This window comes from Aotus nancymaae, unplaced genomic scaffold, assembly GCF_030222135.1.
Source record: "Aotus nancymaae isolate 86718 unplaced genomic scaffold, 86718_ANA_hifiasm-v0.15.2.pri h1tg000036l, whole genome shotgun sequence".
Taxonomy (NCBI): Eukaryota; Metazoa; Chordata; class Mammalia; order Primates; family Aotidae; genus Aotus; species Aotus nancymaae.
This window is the reverse complement of record NW_026988450.1, coordinates 43,633,426-43,659,186: the sequence shown is the minus strand read 5'-3', so window position 1 is coordinate 43,659,186 and position 25,761 is coordinate 43,633,426. Positions and strand designations below refer to the sequence as shown.

General features: G+C 39.0%; 1 protein-coding gene across 2 annotated transcripts in view; it reads right to left on the bottom strand.

The window, feature by feature from the left end:
• INTS8 (integrator complex subunit 8) overlaps positions 1-25,761 on the bottom strand; it is a 71,588-nt gene that overhangs the window by 27,312 nt on the left and 18,515 nt on the right. For both annotated transcript variants that reach the window (XM_064384402.1, XM_064384403.1), the window contains exons 11-18: positions 19,286-19,356; positions 18,742-18,917; positions 17,484-17,617; positions 15,165-15,275; positions 12,025-12,226; positions 6,466-6,587; positions 1,323-1,507; positions 841-874 (exon numbers count right to left, since the gene is read on the bottom strand). In XM_064384402.1, the coding sequence (XP_064240472.1) occupies positions 841-874; positions 1,323-1,507; positions 6,466-6,587; positions 12,025-12,226; positions 15,165-15,275; positions 17,484-17,617; positions 18,742-18,917; positions 19,286-19,356 (1,035 nt within the window). The remainder of the gene's footprint in view (positions 1-840; positions 875-1,322; positions 1,508-6,465; positions 6,588-12,024; positions 12,227-15,164; positions 15,276-17,483; positions 17,618-18,741; positions 18,918-19,285; positions 19,357-25,761) is intronic.

The following is a 25,761-nucleotide window of genomic DNA, read 5'->3' as shown; positions in this document are numbered from 1 at the left end:
CGCGCCACCATGCCCAGCTAATTTTTTGTATTTTTAGTAGAGACGGGGTTTCACCATGTTGACCAGGATGGTCTCGATCTCTGGACCTCGTGATCCGCCTGCCTCGGCCTCCCAAAGTGCTGGGATTACAGGCGTGAGCCACCGCGCCCGGCCCTCACATGACTCTTAAGTGACTTTTTACTCCTTAAAATAATGTTCAAAGGATGAAACCTAAGTTATGTCCAGTAAATAAATATGACATTGATCCTACTAAGCAAAAATTAAAGCCAGGCTTCACACATCTAGCCCCTATTATGAAGACTTCCTTAAAATTTAAAGAAATGCCTGCTCTGTTCACTAAAACATGGTAAAGTAAATAAAACAAACTTTCCAATCAGATTACCCCACCCACCAATAATGATCACTCAAGAAAAGTACATTAACAGGTCACTTTAATAATTTATCTAGAGACCAGGCAAGGTGGCTAACACCTGTAATCCCAGCACTTTGAGGGGCCAAGAAGGAAGGATCACTGGAGGCCAGGAGCTGCCAACTAGCCTGAGCAAAAAGGCGAGACCTCATCCCTACAAAAAATTAGCTGGGCATGGTGACGTGTGCCTGTAATCCCACCTACTCAGAAAGCTGAGGTGGGAGGATTGCTTAAGTTCAAGAGTTAGAAGATGGAGTGAAACACCTCAGCACTCCAGCTTGGGTGACAGAAAAAAACCCTGTCTCTTAAAAAAAATAAATAAACTAAAAAAATAATAATAATTCAATCAGTTTTTGAAGTAACCAATATTTTTTAGTCATATTCTACAAAAACCAGCAACAGTAATTAGAGCAATTTTTAATAAAACTTACTCGTAATTTTTTGATAAAAGAAAGCAGTTCACTCCTACAAAACAAAAATTTTTGAATACACATTTAATAATAGAAATCAAGAAAGAAAATTACAGGTGAAGGTTTATTCTTAATGCTCCAATTCTGCAAGTATGAAAAAGAATGTAATAGTCTATTGTTATACTAACCTAGTAACATTTCTTCCCTGTTTTAATCACATGTGAAGTCTTTAATACTATTCAACCTGAAACACTGCTGATTTTGAATGCCAGTTAATAAAATGATTTCTTAAAGTGACATATAAACAGAAGACATTTCCAAAGGTGGCCATGGCACACAGGTGCATCACAGACGAACACTACAGAACTCCTAAGACTATCCATCTTTATGATACACAGAATAAAAGCTGATGTTCTTGAAATCAACCTTTAATAGGTTAATAGAATAAATAGGATAAATAGTAAGAAATCAAATGCAACTGACAGAAATATACCAATACATACCGATACATGATACCTAGCGTAGATTCCCTCTGCTTTATTAAACTAACTCTGCCATCATTTCCTCGCTTGTGCTGACTGGACACACTGCAAATTTGAACAACGACTTCCCAAAGGTCTTTGGCTGTCCGTCTACTTTCTTTAGGGCCTGGAAGCTCTTTGCATGTAGCTGCTAAAAGCTGTCCAAGCTATAACATGAAAACAAAAAATACAAAAGATAATCTGTAACGTTATGCATATTAGCTCTATTATCAAGGCACACTGGAGGAAAGATGCAACGACTGACTGCCCAGACAGACTAAGCACAGCTATTTTATGCTGTGCATTCTGTACAACTGAGGAATTCAGGGCTCGCTGTCTACTGACAGATCTGAATCTGAGAAAGATCCCCTGGTTCAAGCAGACAAACTTTGTCTCTGAACAATTATAATCTAGTGAAAATGAAAATGAGACAATGCAAAGAGACACCTGATTTATCAAGTGCAGAAAAAAACACAAGTTGCTAAATACACATAGTACGATCCCACGTTAGTTACACAGAAAAAAGAAAAGGCGTAATGGAAGGCATACACCAAGATTTTAACTGTAGTAAAAGCCCAGGGGGTGAGATTAAAATAATGCTTAGATTTCTCTCTCTCTCTCTCTCTCACAAACACACACACACAGAGCTTTTAATCACTGAAAAAAATTGTTTTAATGAGGAAAAATAAGGAAAGGAATAAGGAAACTGAAGTTGCCAGAAATAAGAGATACAGATTTAAAGCAATTTTTCTCTAAGAAAATTAGTAGTAATTGGGAATGAAGCTACTGTTCATCTGCGGAGGACAGGTAAGTAAGGCAGGTCAGGTTACACGAAATGACTGATGTAAATAAAAGCAGCCTCAAGGACCTGAGATGTAGGGAGCACCCAGAAATAAAGAGTGGAAAGGCTAAAAGCAAAAAGCAGAGAAAGACTGACTTACATCAAATTCAGAATTTTTTTTTTTTTTGGAGACAGGGTCTTGCTCTGCACCCAGGCTGGAGTACAGTGGCATGATCTTGGCTCACTGCAACCTATGCCTCCTAAGCTCAAACAATTCTTGTGCCTCAGTCTCCTGAGTAGCTGGAATTACAGGCATGTGCCACCATGTCCAGCTAATTTCTGTATTTTTGGTAGACACAGGGTTTCACCATGTTAGCCAGGCTGGTCTCGAGCTCCTGGCCTCAAGTGATTCATCCGCCTCAGCCTCTCAAAGTTCTAAGATTACAGGGATGAGCCACAGCACCCAGCCAAATTCAGAATTGGGCCCCTTTATCCTTGTTCTTACTAACTTTTACACCCCATGCCTCTTGTAGAGGGTGCAGTAGCGAGCAATTCTGAATTCATCAGGAACCCCTGGTTCCTACTGAAATGGACCTACAAAGTTTTCTAGCGGTCCCTATTGCTTAAGGTGGCTTTTTTAAGGAGGTGGCAAGATTGTGATAAAGACAAAAACTGGCGGTTCTTCCCACATTCTTTTATTATGAAAAATTTTAAACAGAAAAATCAAAAGAATAGTTCAATAAATACCTGACACATTGTGACTATTCTGCCATGCTTGCTTTATATATCTACATAAATTGTTTTGCTAAACCATATTAAACTAAGTTAGGCACAACATTTCATCCCTAAATGCTTCCATATACATCTTCTAAGAACAAGGACATTCTTCTCCATAGCCACAACTCTGTGATCATGAAAATTAACAAGAGTACTGTGGCTTTCCAAAGCTAGTGACAATGACATAAAAACCCTACCTATACTAGGTGAATGGACATGGACCAATAGCCTAGCAGACATTTCAGCCAGCATGCTCCCCTAACATACTCGTCTCTGACAACTGGGATCACAATACACGCAGCTATTTACTGCAGTGTAATGGCAGGGCTACGGTAGCTCTTAGCTCAAACTCATCTGCCGTTGTCAGTGATCACATGCTTCAGGTCACTAAATTTATTTTTTTATATACTTTATAGCACTTTAAGTCATTAAATTTATTACATAAGTTTAAAAGAATTTTCAGGGCCGGGCGCGGTGGCTCACGACTGTAATCCCAGCACTTTGGGAGGCCGAGGCGGGCAGATCACCTGAGGTCGGGAGTTCGAGACCAGCCTGGCCAACATGGCAAAACCCCATCTCTACTAAAAATACAAAATTAGCCGGACGTGGTGGCGCACACCTGTAATCCCAGCTACCCGGGAGGCTGAGGCAGGAGAATCAATTGAACCTGGAAGGCGGAGGTTGCAGTGAGCTGAGATCATGCCATTGCACTCCAGCCTGGGCAACAAGAGGAAAACTGTGTCTCAAAAAAAAAGAATTTTCAGAGGTCTTAGGCCCCAAACCAATTGAATTCCACAAACATTCTTGAGCACCTACTATGTGCCGGGCATCATGGAAAGCACAACATAAAAATCAAGTGCCCTGAAGCAGCTCATTATTGAGAAGACAAGTGGACAAATAACTTAGTATTCAGCATAAACACAACAAAAGAAGTACCTCAACGGTACAACAGCAGCGCATCAGGACAACAGTACAAAGGCAGCAAAGAGAGGAAGCGAGTCACTCATGTACACAGAAAAGAATATGAGAAAGCATCAGAGAAACCACATGAACAGGCAAAGCTGGGAAGGACATCCAGGCTAAGAAGACAAACATCATGTGCACAGGTGCAGAATGAGAAACATGGCATGGGCATGCTAGTGCTGCCAGCACAGGGCTGGAAGGTCAGGGGGCAGGGGAGCTACACCTGGAGAAGAAGCACGCACACCTTAAGAGGCCTGGCAGGCCACAGGAACAACCTAAGGTTTTAGCCTACACTAGCACCACTGTGACTGCCAACCCCTCCTACTGCTACCTAGACTTTTACCATGAAAGTGCCTATAAATCCTGTGCCCTTCCCATTATGTGGCACTGCCTCCCACTCTGATCCAAGGGGTACACTAGACCATATTATTTGAAAAGGGTGTATTTTAGTCACACGTTTACAAATTTTCTGTTCCTATTTGTGATTACATAATACAAATTCGAGTAAGAAAATATGTAACAGAATAGAAAACATTAAAAGCACCTAATATCCCATTATCCAGAGATAATGGCTGTTAATATCCTTTCAGACTTTTTCCTACATGGGTGTGCGCGTGTGTGTGTGTGTGTGTGTGTGGCATGTGTATTCCACACTACATTGGAAGTGTGGAAACTGATCCAAATTGTATTTTGTTGAAAACACAATCCCTCATTCTAAACTTCTTTAATTCCTTTTTCCTTGACATTAACAAGGCAGTGAGGCCAATTATGTATGGAAGGTGGCACACAAAACCCTAACCACCAGATGACATGACGAGACACCTAAGTGACTTTTCTTTAACAAAGTCACCACACATCCTTCCTCTTTTGGACCAGATCAGGTGAACTGCAGGAAGCAGTGAGACAGCCTCTCTCAGAGTTAGGCAACCTACCAAACAATTTCCTGTGTCCTTACACATTGCAGACCCTCAAGCATTCATTACACAATCATATGCCTATCTCTCCTGCTGCACAGCTCCACAGAATTCACTGCCAGAGGTAAAGAGAAAAATTACTACACTGTCTTAGCACTCAACAACAAGCTACAATTCTACATGTAAATGACAGTAACGTTGGGACAAAATGGTTTCCTCATCTGATTTTCTTAAGGCTAAGAAAAGACCGTTGGGCATAAGAAGACAAGTGCCCAAGATATTAAGAACTCATATGCCAGAAAGTTCACTAAAGAGATAGGTATGATTCAGGCCAGGCACAGTGGCTATGCCTGTAATTCCAGCACTTTGGGAGGCCCAGGTGGGTGGATCACCTGCGGTCAGGAGTTTGAGACCAGCCATGGCAAAACCCCATCTCTATGGGGAAAAAAAAAAAAAAAAAAAAAATTAGTCAGGTGTGGTGGTGCACACCTGTCAATCCAGCTACTTAGGAGGCTGAGGCACAAGAATCACTTGAACCTGGAAGGCGCAGGTTGCAGTGAGTCGAGATGGTGCCACTGTACTCCAGCCTGAGCGACAGAGAGGACTCTGTCTCCAAAAAAAAAAAAAAAGAGATAGATATAATTCAATGTCTGAAATTTCAAAGAAAAGGATAATTCAAGTATGGCAATTTTCCTGAGCAAGTGTAAAGACGACAAAAAGGGGGGTGGGGAAAACTGAAGAAATCAACAAACTCTCAATAAATCCTCAAAGGGTACAAATGAAATGAGCTCAGGTTTTAAAAGGACATACATGAAATATGAAGGAAGAAACAACTAACCAAACACAAATGTTACAAAGTGGTACAGTTTTACAAGAGTTCCCGGATAAACACAGATTTAAAGGATTAAGTATTATTAAAGACAAGTTGGGGCAAATAAGGACAAACAACAAAAGGTAATAGCAACAATTAGAAATAATTAGAAAATCTGAAGGACCAAATACACCCAAAAAGGGAGAGAGGGACTTACTATGTGAAATCCCATGTTTTATTTTTTTAATTATAAGACCAGAAAGTGAGAAAAGTCCACTATTTATTCAGAGTGTGTATAATATTAACATATGAAACATACAATCTTAGCAAATACCTCCAGTTTCTCTTTAGTTTTGGTATTTTCTGTACTCAGAAGCACTTTAGGTTGCAAAGGATATAATTAAAACAACAAAATAAACAACTTACTACTGATTTGCTAAATAAATTATTTCATAAGAGGAATAATTACTAATAGCAAACTTGTTAAGAGATTCAGACATATCAAACTTAGAAGGGTAAAATTCTAAAGGAGGGTAAAGTGTTCAAATGGAAACAAGAAGAAGTGCATCCCTGATGGTATCCATCAGTTCTAGAGTATGATTATAGCAACCAAAGCAAAGAAAGTGAATCTCTCACTACCTTAGGATTACACCAATGTGTTGTCTGTCAACTAAATAATCTGTGACTACATGCTCATCAACTATATGATATTAAAAAATGTATTAGAGCACGACGAAATGCATGAATTATCAAAAACTATCAACCAGCATTTCTCCAATCATTTGTATCATAGAAATTAGACACATGCCCAAAGTAGTGTAAAGTTAAACAAGTATAATAATACTATCCTAATAATTCTTTTATTTAAACATTAATTACCTTCACATATGGATTACTCTGAAGCAAAAATGCAGGAACTTGGAGCGTAAGGTATTCATTTTCCCTCCAGTTTAACATAAAGGCAACACACTCCTCAGCTATAACTTGACGAAGAGGAATATCTAAAAAGCAAAGAAGAAAACAGGTGGAATTACTATCACAACACTAAAGTAAGAACAAAGCAAATACTTGCCCAGAGTTCAACTGAATAAAAAAACTGGCCAGCTATGGTGACTCATACCTGCAATGCCAACACTTTGGGAGGCCAAGGCAGGAGGTTCACTTGAGGCCAGGAGTTTGAGAGCAGCCTGGGCAAAAGAGTGAAACCCTGTCTCAAAAACAAACAACAAAATTTTGAAGAGACAGGGTCTCCCTCTGTCACCCAATATGGCGTACAGTGATGTGATCATGGATCACTGCAGCCTTGACCTCCCAGGCTCAAGTGATCCTTCCATCTCAACCTCCCCAAGTAGCTGGGACCACAGGTCCCACCACACCTGGCTAATTTTTGCATTTTTGTAGAGATGGGTTCTCATTATGTTGTCCAGGTTGGTCTCGAACTCCTGAGCTCAAGAGATCCACATGCCTCGGCCTCCCAAAGTGCTGAGATTTCAGGTGTGAGCCACCATGCTTGGCGACAAAAAATGTTTTAAAAATTAACCAAGAGTGGTAACATGTGCCTGTATTCGGGAGGCTGAGGCAGGAGGATCTCTGGAGCCCAAAAGTTTCAGGTTACAATGAGCTATGACCATGCCAATGCAGACATCCTGGATGACAGAGCAAGACCCTGTCTCAATCAATCAATCAATAAAATTTGAAAACCAATGGCTACAGAAAAAATAAAAATAAAAAAATACTAACATTTCACACATTTCTGCAAAATTTCCCAACAACAGATTGCATGTTCCCCCCATTAATCAACAAAATCACCGATCGTTAGGAGTCAACATTCCTTTGTGCAAATCTAAGAGTAGACACTTATCTTCCAGAAGTTTATCATTCAAGTGAGCAGACAACAATCACACAAATAAAACAAGTACAAAATAGTATGGAATAAACTTTCAGCACATTTACAGCAAAGTAGGTAAACCATCAAACTGTAATAGAATCTGAGTTGACATATTTATCCTATTTGTTTTGCTGATTAAAATACTCATAAGAGACAAGTTATTCAACAAACATTTACTGCACCAGAAACAATTTTAGGTAAGTAATATGAAAAAAATAACCCAGGCTTATTTTGAACATTACTTCCTTTGAAATAAATAATTGTTAAATATACCCTAATATATTGTGATTTTTTGTGGCTCAAAGTACGTAACATCAGGTTTTAATGTACTTCAGGAAAAAGGCAAAGAAACCAAAATGAATCCTGAATAACAACGTTAAGGCTGAAAATGGGGAGATTTATTAAACGCCTCCTTTTCTAGGGTAACTATATTTCTCAGTTTTTCTAAAAAGATAGGGCCTATGACTATTTATTTAACTCTCAACTTACTCCAAAAGAAAAAAAGATTTGACATAACAAAAAAGATGCATAAGAACACAGCAAAATAAAAATACATTATTTGCATCATCTTCTAAAGAAGGAACAGGCCAGGTGCGGTGACTCACGCCTGTAATCCCAGCTACTAAGGAGGCTGAGGCAGGAGAATCACGTGAACCTACGAGGTGGAGGCTGAAGTGAGCCGAGATCGTGCCACTGTACTCCACCTTGGGTGACAGAGTAAGACTTTGTCTCAAAAAAAAAAAAAAAAGAAGAAGACAGAAGTGAGATTAGTTCCCCAAATACATGCACATCATTGAGTTCTATACATTTTGCCAAAAGGATTCCTTTCATCATCGGGCACTCTCACTCAAAGCTTCATCACCTGACACTCTGATTAGTAATGCCGGCTGACTAGAGGAATAATTTTTTTTTTTTTTTTGAGGTGGAGTCTGGCTCTGTTGCCCAGGCTGAAGTGCAGTGGCACGATCTCGGCTCACTGCAACCTCCACCTCCTGGGCTGAAGCGATTCTTCTGCCTCAACCTCCCGAGTAGCTGGGACAACAGGCACGTGCCACCACACCTGGCTAATTTTTGTATTTTTAGTAGAGATGGGGTTTCACCATATTGATTGGCCAGGCTGGTCTCGAACTCCTGACCTTGTGATCCACCTGCCTCAGCCTCCCAAAGTGCTGGCATTATAGGCACAAGCTACTGTGCCCGGCCTAGAGGAATAATTCTTAAGGGAGAATCAGAATCTAGAAACGGGTCCATGAGTTTGAGACCAGTCTGGGCAACATGGCGAAACTCCGTAACTCCATCGCTACAGAAAAATACAAAAACTAGCCAGTTGTGGTGGTGAACACCTGTAGTCCCAGCTACCAAGGGAGGCTGAGTTGGGAGCCTTGCTTGAGCCCAGGAGGTGGAGACTGCACTCCAGCCAGAGGAATAGAAAGAAGGCCTGGCTCAAAAAAAATTAAAAATTTTAAAATTTTAAAAAAAGGCATCCTACTTAGCTACAAAGGTATTAAAAGTCAAGGTCTCTCTCCAGACATATAACTGGTCTTACAATAAATTTGTAGCCCCCTCATCCTACCTTTTTTTTGAGACAGGGTCTCGCTCTGTCACCCCGGTTGGAGAGCAGTGGTGCCATCTCAGCTCGCTGCGGCCTTGATCTCCCTGGCTCAGACAATTTTCCTAACTCAGCCTCCCTGAGCCTCCATGATAGCTGGGACTCTAGGTACACACTACCATGCCCAGGTTATTTCTGTATTTTTTTGTAGAGACAGTCTCACTATGTTGCCCAGGGTGGTCTCAAACTCCTGGCCTCAAGCTGTGCTCCTGCCTCAGCCTGGGATGAGCTGGAATGATTACAGGGTGAGCAACCACGCCTGGCCCCTTATTTCTATAGTAACTAAAAAGCTGAATTTCTTGTCAGTTACGATCACTTCTTGTTCCTGATAATAAAGCCAGGTCAACCCATGTAAAAGAGTGCTTCCCCTTCTGTGTTCTACAGAGGGGCATGCATCTAATTCATCCAGAAATCGGCCTTCTATGACTAGGGAATTTTTTTCCTTAAAGGAGAGCAGAAAAGGTGGCAGATGATGCTCTCCATGGAGAGACCATGCCTATTAACCCTGACGCTTTCAGCGGTACTGGAGTACAGAGCTGTGAGAGCATCACAGCCACGAGGCTATGCCAGACTCAGATAGCTTAGTCCGTAATTGAGGCCTGGTCGAAGTCAAAGACAAGAACTGTACCTGTGGAAAAAGATCTTAGTGTTCTTCCTATTTGAAACAATAGCACCTTTCCTTCTTATTTTATTTGTTTTTTTTTTTTGAGACTGAGTTTCACTCTTGTTGCCCAGGCTGGAGTGCAGTGGTAGCGACATCAGCTCACCACAACCTCTGCCTCCTAGGTTCAAGTGATTCTCCTGCCTCAGCCTCCCGAGTAGCTGGAATTACAGGCATGCACCACCACACCCAGCTATTTTTGTATTTTTAGTAGAGACAGGGCTTCTCCATGTTAGCCAGGCTGGTCTCAATCTCCTGGCCTCCAGTGATCTGGCCACCTCGGCCTCCCAAAGTGCTGGGATTACAGGCATAAGAGACCACATCCATACTCCTTCTTATTTTCAGTACTGTTTTTTTTTTAAATTTTCGGTACTGTTTATAAGCACAAGCTACAGGACAAGTTGCTGAACATTTAATAAGTTAGGAGTTTACAAAAATTATATGCAACGCTATCAGTCCTTTACACTCCCTACGCCCAAAAAACTGATGTGAACTACAAACTGTTAAGCTGAAACGGTAATACAAAGACTAATTATTTAAAGGCATTTTCACCCATTTCAAAGAGTAAGCCCTCCCTATCCCCAAAAAACTGATGTGAACTACAAACTGTTAGGCCAAAACGGTAGTACAAAGACTAATTATTTAAAGGCATTTCAACCATTTCAAAGAGTAAGAGCATAGGCTTCAAAGCTGGGCTGACAGAGTAAAGTCATAGTTCTGTCTCTTTCTGTGTGACTGTGGGCAAATTCCTCAACCTCTCTGCACCTCAGTTTCTTAGTTATAAAATAGGGATAAGGAAATAGCAGCTGCTTCATGGAGCTGCTACGAGGACTAAATGAGTTATGCACCTAAAGCTTAGAACAATGCCTAACACGTAGTTAGCACTCAATGAACAGGCTTTAAACATTCTTTCTGATTTTAGAAAAATCCTGTACGGAAAACCTACCTCACCTACCTCCTGCTTTTAAAAAGTAAACATGTATATCAGCAGCATGTGTGCTTTAATGCCAGCATATTGTTAGATCAATTCTCATGAAGACATTACAACATTTAAGAGCACCGATGTGTTAAAGGTCAAAGGTGTTCTCTCTATAGGGTACTAAAAAGTTGGGATCTATGACTGCATGACCCTGCTGGAAATTAGACTTGAACTCTCGACCTCAGGTGATCTGCCCACCTTGGCCTCCAAAGTGCTTGGACTACCGGCGTGAGCCACCATGCCTGGCCTCGGAAATTAGACTGTAATTAGAAATTAACCCAAAAGACTCAAGACGGTAGCACTTGTTTCTGTTCCGACACATTACTAGCACCTTCCTTTACAATGCAATTTCACTGTTTATACTATTAAATGTGTACAGTATGATTTAATTGCTCTAAATACTCCTAAAATAGAAAAGAAAGAAGCTGCTTTAACTAAGAAAGATTTATATATGTCATAGATGATCGATTTATATATGTCATAGATGATCATTTATATGGTAAGCCCCTTTTCATAGTAAGACATTTACAATCGGAATTAAGCACCCAAGATCTGTTCCTAAAGTAGACACAGGTGAATTTCTAGCTCACTGGCAATCAGTGTGAGGGCATTTTGTGGCTGCTAACGAGAAAATAAAACTTCAACCTGTCACTCAAGGACATTCTGATTCTTTCAAACACCGGAAAATTGCAATATAGTTTCTCTACTGTGTAGAAGTATGCCCCAAAATTGATGTGTACTTGGAACCTGACAATGTGACCTTATTTGGAAACAGTCTTTGCAGATGTAATTAGATACGAGGAGGTCAGCTGGATTAGGGTGGAACCTAGATCCAATGACCCACCGGTGTCCTTATAAGGAGAGAACACAGACATACACAGGGAGAAGGCCATGTGAAGACAGCAGCGGAGACTGGAGCAATGTAGCCACAAGCCAAAGATTGCTGGGCCACCAGAAGCTAGGAAGACGCAAAGCAGAGTCTTTCTTGGAGCCTCTGGGGGCAGCACAGCCCTGCAGACACTTCGATTTCAGACAGCTGGCCTCCAGAACTGGGAGAGAATACATTTCTGTTGTTTTAAGTCACCCAGTTGGTGGTACCTTGTTACAGAAATCCCAGGGAACGAACCGTTTCCTTCATTTTTCCCAACGTTCTCAAGTGAACACCAAACCCAAATTCTGTTTTAGGAGTGAAATAATTTTTTTTTAAAGATGACAGACTCAAGTGAATGTTATTTTAAATTTCCCCCCACAATTATTTGAGTACTGAGTTTCAGAAATTTGTCTTTGTGAAACAGTCTTACCAGGAAGCCTCATTTCCAGGTAGCCTCGGACCCTACTAATAAGGTCGGATGGCGGTCTCTCTCCTGCCTGCCCTGTCCCAGTTTCGTGTGTATGAATATCCAAAAGCAACATCTCATTCAGCATGACCTGACGAAGCTTTGGTGAGAACTCTGTTACCAACTCCAAACAAGCAGCAAAGAGCTGTTTAGCATGGGAGAAGTCCTAGGAAAAGAAAAAGAGCAGCCTGGGTCACCTTTCCGTTGGAGCCAAAAAATGTGTGTCTTTATGATGACAGAGCAAAGAGGAGAAGGATTAATTCAAAAGGTTAACGTTGCTTATCTCAGGTAGTGATGCTAGACTCTCTTTTCCTCATCCCTGTATTATTTAGTCCAATAAATATTAATACATTCGTAATTTTAAAAATCCAATAAACAATATAAAATACATGCTATATTGTTAAACAAGTTTTATAAAAGTTATAAAATAACCAAAGACTTCCATATTTATATGGGTGTAAAATTCTATTACAAGCACCCTTCTCTATCCAACATATTCAGAATTAGATCATAGACCATTCAAGGGTTGCACATTCTAAGATCTTCGCACACCACCCTACTAGCCTATAAAATCGGCTAACAAATCAAGTAAATTAAATCAGCTATTATCTAAGTCCTTTCCTACTCATCTTACTCACATGTTTCCAAAGACTAGATTCTATTTCTCCACATACTTCACTCCAATCATCTGGCTTCCACCCCCATCTTTACAAAGAAATAGCTCTCATAAGCCAGAGATCTTTTAATCGTCCAATCTACTGAACACTCGTCTGTTATCTTACAGGAATGAAGAGCTGCAACTCGGTGCTATGTATCATCCTTTTCCTGACATTTTCTTTTCCCCTAGCAATTACACCCTCTACATCTGTCTGCTGCTCACACCCATCACACCACTCTTTCCTGGACCTAGTGTTGCATTCCCTAGGGTCTCATGCTCTTTATATTCTCTCTGGGTGATCTTTGGTAACTTCCAAATCTGTAACTCCAGTCCAGACCATTCTCCAAGCTTCAGGCTGTTTCCGATCATAGCCTCAAATTAAAAATGTAAACATAAGACTCATTATCTGCTCTGCAAAATGTGCTTTTGCACATTCACTTGCTGGCATTGCCACCTGTTCTGACTCCCAAACCAGAAGTGTGAGCATCACGCTCAATTCTTTCTCCCTCTCTTGCCTTCGACGTTAAATCAGTTACCAATTGCTTCCAGATTTTACCTCCTAAATATTTCGCTAATATGTTTTCTTCTATCCCTTCTAACACTTGTGACACTTACTAGCTGTGTGCCCTTGGAGAATGTAATACCTTTAAAATTGAGATCATACCTTTCACAAACTTTTCATGAACAAATGAAATAACAAATGTATATGGAATTGCAGAACAGTCTCTGTGCCCAGTAAATGTTATGTGAGGTGTGGAAGGAGAAAAGCTGCTAATGCTAACTACATTCCTCTATTAAAACTTCTCAATGGCTTACAATTGTCTCATGATGCACTGCCCAATATGGCAGCCACTAGCTAGATATGGCTGTTCAGCATGTGAAATGTGACCAGTCCAAATTGAGAGATTATTCTGTAAAGTATAAAATACTTACTGGATTTGGAAGACTTATCACATATATTTTTAAAAGAATGTAAAACATCTCAACTTTTTCTATCAATTACAGGTTGAAATGATAGTTTAGACATATTGAGTTAAATAAATCATTTAAATCAACCTCACTTTATGAAATTATAGATTACATACATGGCCTGCATTATGTTTCCGCTGGACAATGTTGGTCTAGAGCAGCAGTTCTCAAACTTTAGCATGCAACAAAATTACTTCAAGGGCTTATTTTAAAAGATGTTGTGCCCCATCCCAGAATTTGATTCATTAGGTCTAGGATAGGGCCCCAGAATTTGTATTTCCAGCAAGTTCTGGCCATGTTTAGTGGCTCATGCCTGTAATGCTAGCACTTTGGGATGCCGATGTGGAAGGACTGTTTGAGCCCAGGAGTTCAAGACCAGCCTGGGCAATATAGTAAGACTCTGTCTCTACAAAAAAAATTTATTTCAAATAAGCTGGGCGTGGTGGCACATGCCTGTGGTTCCAGCTACTTAGGGGGCTGAGGTGGGAAGATCGCTTGAGCCCAGGAAAGTTGAGGCTGCACTGAGCCGTGATCGTGCCACTACACCCCGGTCTGGGTGACAGGGCAACACCCTGTCTTCAAATAAAAGTTATCAAATATCACAGATGCTGCTGGTGTGGGGACATAGATAACTTATTTAACTCTCAATTTTAGTTCATTTCTGCCTTCCAAATGCTGTCTTTAACCTTCCTACAGAAGTTAGTGTATCATCAGTCAAGAAACTGCACTATTTTATATGATTTAACATTCCACTTAAGTCTCAACATCCCAGACTGCAAACTCATGTAAAATACACTACAAAAGTAACTTCAAACATTTTGTTTTTTAATCTTGGAACACAATCTTTACTAACTGAATTCTACAAGTAATATCTTTGCATGTTCTCTAAACTTTTAAAAGGCACAGAGCAGTATCCATTTACTTGATCAAGACCATTTTAATTATAAGGGTAAAGGAAAAAGAACAAACCAGAATGCCTGTTGAAATACCCTTTTAGGCCATGATTGTAATTTCAGAGATTAGGAAAAGAATTTCTGGTTCCTGACTTCCTGCTAAAATTAGTAAAGCATATGATTTTTTTTTTTTTTTTTTTTTTTTTTTGAGATGGAGTATTGCTCTGCCACCCAGGTTGGAGTGCAGTGACATAATCTCAGCTCATTCTAACCTCCACCTCCCAAGAGATTCTCCTACTTCAGACTGCAGAGTATTTGAGATTACAGGTACCCAGCTAATTTTTGTATTTTTAGTAGAGACAGGGTTTCACCATGTTGCCCAGGCTGTCTCGACCTCAGTTGATCTGCCTGCCTCAGCCTCCCAAAGTGCCAGGATTAGAGGTGTGAGCCACGGCACCTGGCCATAAAGCATATTCTTCTACCAACCTTGGCCTCCCAAAGTGCTGGATTACAGATGTGAGCCACCGCACCTGGCCCCATAAATGCATATTCTTAACAGGTGTTTGATACACACTTTTACTCACCTTAACAGTACTGCAGTGCAAACCTTTGGCCATAAGAATATAAACCAAATCTCTTGTTAAATTGTCTTTAATTCCCAGGATAACAGCACTATAGACAGAAGGTACTTCCCACTAAAAGAAACAAAAAAATACATATATACACACATACATACACACACACACACACACACGCACACAGAGAAAGCCAAATCTAGATAAGACTCTTTCAATAATCTTTAATCGCACTAAAAAAAATAATTCACAGGTGGTCTCTTAAAGAGAAAGGAAAATGACAGCCATAATATAACGCTGATGAAAATGAACATATTCACTACAATCAGTGCGTAATAAATAATGGATTGGGACTTTCTGAAGGATTACTGTTAGCAAAAAAAGACAAAGACTAGGAGTTTTATATATCTTAATTCAGGTAATCCTCACAACAATACTAAGGTGAGTACTATTATGCTACTATTATCATTTTGCAAATGAGGAAACTGAAACACAAAGAAGTTAAATAACTTGTTCAAGATTATACAGCTATTTAAGTATGAAGCTGACATTCAAACTAAAGCAGGCAGTTAATCCCAGAATGTCCTATAATAACTATTATGCTATACTTGTACATCTTTAAAATTTTTGGTTTGTGCTTTTTGAGACAGAGTCTCACTCTGTTGCCCATGCTGGAGTGCAGTGGCGTGCTCTCTGCTCACTTCAACCTCTGCCTCCCAGATTCAAGTGATTCTCCTGCTTCAGCCTCCCAAGTAGCTGGAAATACAGGTGCACACCATCATGCCCGGCTAATTTTTGTTATTTTTAGTAGAGACAGGGTTTCACCACATTGGCTAGGCTGGTCTTGAACTCCCGGCCTCAAGTGATCCACTCACCTCAGCTCCTCAGAGTGCTGGGATTACATGCATGAGCCACTGCGAGATCTGCCCTCATCTTAAAGATTCACACTAATAAATAGCATCAATGCTAAAAAAAAAAAGCCCAACTAATTTTTAGAGCAATTTTTTTCCTTTTTCTGTACTTGTATGTTTAAACCCTATTTTAAAAAATACAGGCTGGGCACAGTGGCTCATGCCTATAGTCCCAGCACTTTGGAAGGCTGAGTTGAGTGGATCACTTGAGGGTGAGAGTTTGAGATTTCCCTGGAGAAACTCGTCTCTACTAAAAATACAAAATTAGCCGGGTATGGTGGCACATGCCTGTGATCCCAGCTACTTGGGAGGCTGAGGCAGGACAATCACTTGAACCTGAGAGGTGGATGCAGTGAGCTGAGATTGCGCCATTGCACACCAGCCTCGGCAACAAGAGCAAAACTCCGTCTCAAAAAAAAAAACCCATATTTCTGGCTGCCTTTTTACTATATCTTCAGCAGGGGAGGAGTAAGTATATAGTTAGTTAGGAGCATTACCATATTGCTTTAATTTCTCCTGTATCTGTAGATTACTTCCTTTCTATCTTTAAGCTATATTCCACTGAAATGGTGCCTTAGAAACTACTTCTATTTGTACTTTCTATGCAGGAAAACTTTCTAATAAATAAACTCAGAAACAGGTAAATATATTAGCTGGGATTTTTTTAAAGGAACATTTAAAACCAAAAATGTTCTATAATGAAGTATTAATGAACTAATTCCAAAGTGTAGGCTTTAGATTTCAAGAGGGTATTAAAAAACCAAAAATAAAATACCCTACACAACACACAGCATGTACTGGCTATAGACTGCATAAATAATATACCATTTACATATATTTACAATTATATTTAAAATGCAGCCAGACATGGTGGCTCATGTCTGTAATCCCAGCACTTTGGGAGACCAAGGCAGGCAGATCACTTGTGGTCAGGAGTTCAAGACCATCCTGGCCAACATGGTGAAACTCCATCTCTACTAAAAATATAAAAATTAGCTAGGCATGGTGACAGGTGCCTATAATCCCAGCTACCTAGCTACCTGGGAGGCTGAGGCAGGAGAATCACTTGAACCTGGGAGGCAGAGGTTGCAATAAACCAAGACAGCACCACTGCACTCCAGCCTGGGTGACAAAGAGAGACTCCATCTCAAAAACATAAACAAAATGCATGTAGATATTTTGTCAACAAATGGAAAATCTCATTTTTAGATGCTACTCAACGGTATCTTTTTGTTTCTGACATTTTCTACTTTCTCTGTCAATGGATGTTTAAAAATGCAATTATGGTCATGGGAAGGTCTTAAAACTGTTAAGCAGAAGAGGTCCTTATTAAAAAGGTCAGGGAACAGCTTTTCTATTAAATTAACTAAAAAACAAGGGCAATTTTCGTATCTGGTCTTGACAAAGGGTTTCTTACCTTATTAGACACTGTCCAGAATTGGCGCTCTGAAGTCATACCATGTAATTCAATTAAAATCTGTCTAATCCTCCAAGGATCCACTGACAATATAAGTTGATGCTCTAACTGACCAATGTTGACACTTGCTGAGGCTAAAACAAAGATTTATGTTTCAACAATTTAATTCAAAAATACAGCTCTGAGAATGACAATTTAAATTATTATATCTATAAATTAAAAGCTGCTATCATCTTGAGAACTGATCATAGTGTATATTACATATTAACTTTATCCTCACATAGATAACCTAACACAACTTTGTTATATCTACATTTAGTAAGTGCATGCATTTTAAAAATAAAGATAACGAACATATAAACAAGATAAAAATATTAAGTTCATGCAAAGCAACTATGTGGAATATATGAAAAGAGTTAACATATAGGTTCCTACTTTTGAACATAATATACTAACAAAAGTATTTATAAAATGTTAATTTTGAGTAATAAACATTAAGCATGTGTTTTCTGAGAGAGAAGGGGGCATGTTCTTCCCAGAGACCCGAAAATCATTACCAAAATCCCTAATTACAGCTCAGCTATCAGAGGCGGTCTTCAGTAATGCATTTCCAGCAGTTCTATATGTGTTAACCTTACTCTTTTCCTCTACAACTGGACATTCAACCAGTTTAAATCTAGTGAAGATCAAAGAAGCTAAAATTGTGCTTTTGTAAAACCAACCGAATTCTCTCTCATCTATACTAAATTTTGAAGTTTATGTTTCTTATTTTAAAATAGCACTGTATTTTCTGCTTGTATTTGTAAAGGCAAAAATGGGAAAAAAAAAAATCAAACAAATAAGCCAAAAATGGCAATACTGCCAAAGCAGTTCAGCCAGCAGATACTAGCACAGTTATACAGACTGACATGCACGAACGTCTGTCCTCTTTTTGGTCCCAGCATCTCTCACCACTCCTCTCCCCATTTTTGTTGTTACCTGCATGAACATATTGGCAACAGTGTTACCTTGGTCTATTCCCCCAGCTAAAATTTTTCATGTATCTAGGCCTGATTCTGCACTAATCATTGGGTCGGCCGAGCTCGCACATAACTGAGTATACAGAAATCTGATATCAAAGAGAGGTGAATTTCTATTAATTACCAACAAAAGTGTTAATTACAACAAATAAGAGAGAATCCTCAAATATGTTTCCATGGTAATTTGAATAGAGGGACAAAACATGCCAACATATTAGCTGGCAGACTGGAGAGCTAACCTGGGATATCATAAAATGAAGTTACAGGTTTAATGCACAGATTTACTCTAGGGGATCTCTTCCTCATCTGATCAACAAGTAGCTTTCGTTCTTCATCTTTCAACAATGTAATGAAAAGCTCATGTGAAGAAATCATGAAAACATACTGCAGATCTTCCAATCCCAGACACACGTTCCTAGATCAGTAAGAAATATTGTAAAACAAAAAAGTGTATAATTTAGTTTGAGAAAAACAATCATATCAATGAACTTTAATAAGTCACTTAAAAAGGCAACATTACATAAACTGTATAATAATATTTTGAAATAGATTTTAAAATTTCCCTTCGGTCCTTATTTAAAATTGTGATGTCAATGCCACAATATACAAAAAAGGTAACTATAAAATCCTAACATCTTACATGGCTACACAAATTTGAACTTAATGGGTTCTCAAACCCCAGTTACTGCCTGGTTGTAAGACACCCAAAACAAAAACAAAAGTAGTAACACACAGGACTCAGTTCACAGTTAAAAAAACAAAAAAGAAAATAAAGGTACTTACTTCAGAAAAGCAGCCATGTTTCCTTTCAAAGACTCTGAAGCTTTTTCTAAATTTATTGATCTTGAACATACCTAGGAATTTTAGTAATTTTCATTTGAATATGGGTACTTTAAAAAATGTAGATTATAATTAGAAAAGGTTAGATTTAAAAACAACTGAATTTTTCTTTTTCAATCATATACCAGTGACAGATTTGGTAAGTAACTTAACAGGAGATGAGACCAAGGAGTAAGAATCCATTAAAAAGGGGGAATGGAATCTGACCATTTTAATAACTGCAGGTGTATACACACAGTAAAGAATAACCTCGCTACCATGCTGTACAGTTCTCGCAGAATTTATCAAGTATGTTGCCAAATTATATTAAGTGATAAACCATAGAAATCAGTAGCTCCTGTCAGAAGAGCTGAATAAAATATTTATAAAAACAAAAAGAAAATGGTTGAAAAGAATGACTGATTTATCATGAAAATAGGATTAATGGTTTTATATTCATGAGTAGCTCATGAATAGTTAAAAAGATAACCAAAGTATAAAAAGTAAACAATGCAAACAAAGAAAAGAAACTAGTCATGGTTATATTAGTCATCTACAAATAATATTTTCGTAATATTATTTTGAATTTATTCATTAGATGAGGATGCTTCCCCATGCATTATTCATAAGAAGTCAAAATAGTGTGAAAGTCCATAATCTCAAGAAATTGTTAAATATTTTCTACGTTGACACACACACATAAAATAGAATGTTCATAGAAGTAGTATTCACAGTTGCCAAAAAGTAGAAATAACCTTAAGTCTACCACCTAATGAATGAACACACAAAATCTATGGCACATTCATTCAATGAAGTATTATTCAGCCATAAAAAGGAATGAAGTACTGATACATGCTACAATATTGAAAACATGCTAAGTGAAGGAAGCCAGTTATAAAAGACCATCTATTTCATAGTTCCATTTATATAAAATATCCAGAACAGACAAAACTATAGAGATAGAAAGTAGATTAGTAGCTGCCTCAGGTGGTGGGGGGCTGAGGGAAAACAAGGAGTGAGAGGTAACGAGTAAGAGATTATCTTTTTGGGGTGAAAAAAGTGAAGTGATAATTGCCCAACTCTAGGAATACACTAAAAAGCACTGACTTATACACTTAAAATGTGTGAACTGTATGGTATGCGAGTTATATCTCAATGGCACCGTTTAAAAACAAAAAAAAAACCAAAAAAAAAAAAAAAAAAAAACAGGCCGGGCTTGGTAGGCACTTTGGGAGGTCGGGCACGTTGGAAGGCCAAGTGGATCACCTGAGGTCAACAGTTCAAGACTACCCTGGCTAACAGGGTGAACCTCATCTCTAATAAAAATACAAAAAAAATTAGCTGGGCGTGGTGGTGTGCGCCTATAGTCAGCTACTCGGGGAGGCTGAGGCAAGAGAATCACTTGAACCTAGAAGGCGGATGTTGCCAAGTGAGCCAAGACCACACCACTGCTCTCCACCCTGGGCGAAAGAGGGACACTCAATCTCAAAAACACAAAAACAAAAAAAAAGCCTAATATTTAAAAATTACTGTGTTGAAAAAAAAAAATTTACTATATTCAAATACCATTTTCTGATTAACAAATTAACCTATCAGTAAATAACATCTGAGTATCTTGGAGTATATGAAATATACTTGCATTCTAATAATTTTGCTTCTTTGCTGCCACATGTAAGATATTATGGTGAATAATAAATATTTGAGTCTCCTTTTACAAAAGTTTATTCACATAATAAGATGCATTGTACATGTGTTATGGAATAATGTAGGGAGCATATGTTAACTTTTGTTAAGGAACAGATCATGTTATGTGAATTTCACTCACTTCAATTTGTAAAAAGAAAAACTCGAACTAGTGGGTATCTCTGTAGATGCTTTAATATTAAAAAGATAAATTCTGCCTGTAATCCCAGCACTTTGGGAGGCTGAGGCGGGCGGATCACGAGGTCAAGAGATCGAGACCATCAGGGCCAACATGGTGAAACCCTGCCTCTACCAAAAAAATACAAAAATCAGCTGAGCATGGTGGTGTGTGCCTGTAGTCCCAGCTACTCAAGAGGCTGAGGCAGGGGAATCGCCTGAACCCGGGTGGCAGAGGTTGAAGTGAGCTGAGACTGTGCCACTGCACTCCAGCCTGGCGCCTGGAGACAGAGAGAGACTCTGTCTCAAAAAAAAAAAAAAAAAAAGAAAAAGAAAAACATAAATTTTAATACTAATAAACTTTTGATGAAGTGAACAGATTCTTAGAAAATGAATTCTTTTTTTTCCTTTTTTTTCTTTCTACTTAAATTCTGGTGAGGTAGAAAATAACTTCTTAAAACTAAGTTTAGAAAAATGAGAATATAGCTCTATAATCACGGAGCAAAAACCTTCCCACAAAAAAGTTACACAGGCCCAGGCTTTACTGATAATTCTACCTAAAACTGAAAGAAGCAATCACTTCATTTTTACACAAACTTTTCCAGACAATGAAAAAGACAGATGTCTCAACTTATTTACAGGACAAGTATGACCTTGACACCAGTATCAAAGGCAAGACAAGAAAGAAAAAAATAAGTGCATTGGCCAGGTGTGGTGGCTCACACCTGTAATCCTAGCACTTTGGGAGGCCGAAGTGGGAGGATCACTGGAGGTCAGGAGTTTGAAATCAGCCTGGCCAACACGGTGAAAACCCATCTCTACTAAATATACAAAAAATATTAGCCAGGCATGGTGGCGGGTGCCTGTAATCTCAGCTACTCTGGAGGTTGAGGCAGGAGAATCACTTGAACCTGGAGAAGGAGGTTGCAGTGAGCCAAGATCGCACCACTACACTCCAGTCTGGATGACAGAGTGAGACTCCATCTCAAAAAACAAAAAATTAAAACCTGTGCATTAATCTCATACGTGAATATAGAAAAAAAAACAAATATTAGCAAATCAAATCCAGCAATTTCTATTAAAAAAAGATCATGACCTAGCTGGGTTTATTCCAGATGTGCAAAGGTGTGTTAATACTTGAAAATCAATTATGCTTTATCATAATAACAGGTAAGAAGAGAGAAATTATGTGATCATTACAACAGACATAAAAAAAATTTATAGAATCTAAAAATAATTCATTATTTTAAAAACAGGACGTTCAGTGAACTAAGGAAAGAAGGAAACTTACTTAATCAGATAAGGGATAGCTACAAGAAAAACCTACGATAAACATCATTCTAAACGGTGAAGTAGTGTAAGCTTTCCTTCTGAGACTGGGAGTGAGATGAGGCAGTTCACTATTCATACTTCTGGACACTGTAGGTAACAGCCAGCATGTTAAGTAAAAAGACATCAAAACTAAAAGGTTCGAAAAGGAATAAACAAAATGCATTTTTAACAGATGACTGACTGCATGCATAAAAAATGAAATAATTCATACAATAATTAATGGAATTTTTAAAAGCTAAGCAAAGTTGTTGGATAGAAAACTATTAGAAAGTTCACTTATACTTCTATATCAATGCACAAACTATTTTCTTTTTTCTTTTTTTTGAGATGCAGTCTGGCTCTGTCATCCAGGCTGGAGTGCTATGGCACGATCTCAGCCGACTGCAACCTCCACCTCCCTCCCAGGTTCAAGTGATTCTCCTTCCTCAGCCTCCTGAGGGCTGAGATTACCGGCACGCTCCACCATGCCCAGCTAATTTTTGCATTTTTTGTAGAGACAGGATTTCACCATGTTGGTCAGGCCGGACTTGAACTCCTGACCTTCTGATCCACCCACCTCGGCCTCCCAAAGTGCTGGGATTACACGCGTGAGCCACTGAGCTCGGCAGCATAAGCTATTTTCAAGTCTAGGTTTAAAGAACTATGAAAAAAAAATTTAAGACTTCTATGTAAAAATTAGAAAGCTCTAAAGGACACTAAAGACTACCTAAAAAGAAATCAAGAGCCATACCCATTCATGCATTAGGACATCCAATAATGTAAAGATGTAAATTCTCAGGGGGTCTCCCTGAGCATACTTTGGCTTGGGAGGCTGTCCATTAATTTTATTATAAAAAAAGAAGCTTAAAAAAAAAAGACATCCTTTCTTTCCAAACTCGGTTCTAAATTTAATGTAGTTGCAAACAAAAATTCAACAGATTTGTGAAACTTGACAATCTGAGTCTAATGTATACACATAAAAATACAAAGGACAAGAACGACCAATATGACCTTGAAAACAAGGTAGAAGAACTTGCTCTCGATGGTATCAGGACATAGACATAATGAGGTACGGACAGACAAATAGCAAAGTGGTACAAAACGGCTCAGAAACAGGCCCATACATGTATAGACACTTGGCATACGATACAGATGGCCCTAGAGATTGGTGGAAAAGATTAACCTTTCAATAAATGGTGCTGGAACACTCCCTACTTCACCCTACTTCACACAAAAGCAACTGTAGGTTGATTAAAGACCTAAATGTGAAAGGAAGGCTACGCTACAAAACTTTTAGAAGATATAACACAGAAGAAAATCTTCATGACATGATAGAAAAAAAGCTTTCTTAAACGAGACACAGAAATCACTGTCATAAAGGAAAAACATGGTAAATCTGATATTAAACTTTGGAACAATATAAAGAAAATTCAGCTGGGTGTGGTGGCTCATGCCTGTAATCCCAGGACTTTGGGAAGCCGAGGTGGGTGGATCATTCAGGAGTTTGAGACCAGCTTGGGCAACATGATGAAACCCCATCTTTACCAAAAATGCAAAATATTAGCCAGGCATGGTGGCACGCACCTGCAGTCCCAGCTACTCAGGAGGCTGAGGTGGGAGGATGGCTTGAACCCAGGAGTTGGAGGTTACAGTGTGCTGAGATCGAATCACTGTACTCCAACCTGGGTGACACAGTGAGATCCTGTCTCAGAATAAAAGAGAGAGAACTAAAAGACAAACGCAGAGAAGATACCTGCAATATTTAAAATTGGTTAAAAAAAAAACAAAAAACAAAAAACAAATAAAAAACCTACTTCCAGAAAAAAAGACAGACAATCTAATAGAAAAATGAGACATAACCCAGCTGGGTGCAGCAACTGCTTCCTGTAATCCCAGCACTTTCAGAGGCCAAGGCAGGAGGATCACTTGAGGTCAGGAGTTCGAGACCAGCCTGGCCAACATGGCGAAACCTGTCTCTACTACAAATACAAAAATCAGCCAGGCATGGTGGTGCATGCCTGTAATCCCAGCTACTTGGAAGGCTGAGGCCTGAGAACTGCTTCAACCTGGGAGGCAGAGGTTGCAGCGAGCTGAGATCAAGTCATTGTACTTCAACCTGGGCGACAAGAGCAGAACTCTGTCTCAAAAAAAAGAAAAAAAAAAAAAAAAAAGAGGCATAACACTTGGAAAAGGTACCTCAAAAAACAAAATCCATGAGTAAAAACTAAATGAAGAGTTGTAGAAATGAAAACCTCAATGAGGTACTGTTAGAAAACCACCTCACAGGTGATCTGACAATAGCAAATGTTAACAAGGATACTGAACGATGAGAACACTCAGGCATGCTGGTGGTACAAACCACTTGGATATTAAAGAATAATGTTGCAGATATCTTTTTCCCTAGGTATATACTGTAAACTGGGGCGTATGTGCACCTAGATACATGTACAAGTATGTTCCAAGCAGCAAAAACTATAAACACAAATATTCATCATCCTATGTGTATACAGCCATAAACTATAAAAAACACAAATGTCTCCCATCATAATAATGAAGAAACTGTGGCGTGGTCCATATAATATTCTAACATCTTAAAGCAATGAAAAAAATTGTGTTTACATACAACTTGAATAAATCTCACAAATACAATGTTTAGTGAAAGAAGATAAAGAGCACATATTGTATGATTCCATTTATATGAAGTTCAAAACAGGCAAATTAAAGATTGTTCTTTCAGGATGCATACAGAGGGGATACAACTGAAAAGAAAGCAAGAAAATGATGATCACAGAAGTCCAGGGCAGTGGCTGCCTCAAGGGAAGGCAGAGGAGGTTGTAAAGACCACAACAAACGCTTCTAGAGAGCTGGCAACACTGTATCTTTGGAAGTGGTATTACCTGTGCTTTATACATTTCTCTCAATGTCTGTAACATTAAGACTGTTAAGACAGAGGTAGAGTGATGCAGCAGAAACACAGACCCCACAGCACACAGGAGAGACTAGAGGTTTGATTTGGGAGTTCTTAGTAAACAGCTGATGAAACAAATGAGTGAAGCTTTGGAAGTGAATAAAAAATGAGTGAGCCAAAGATAAAAGTTCCATAAACAGAAACACTAAAGGAAGAGCAAAGAAGAAGTCGATGAAAGACTGAGGAGAATCCAATAAAGATTCTGAAGAAACATGGGGGAGAACTAGAAAAAGAGTTACAGTAGAAGACAAGGCGGAACGGCATAATCTGTCACAAGTGCCAACTGTCGAACACAGAAAGG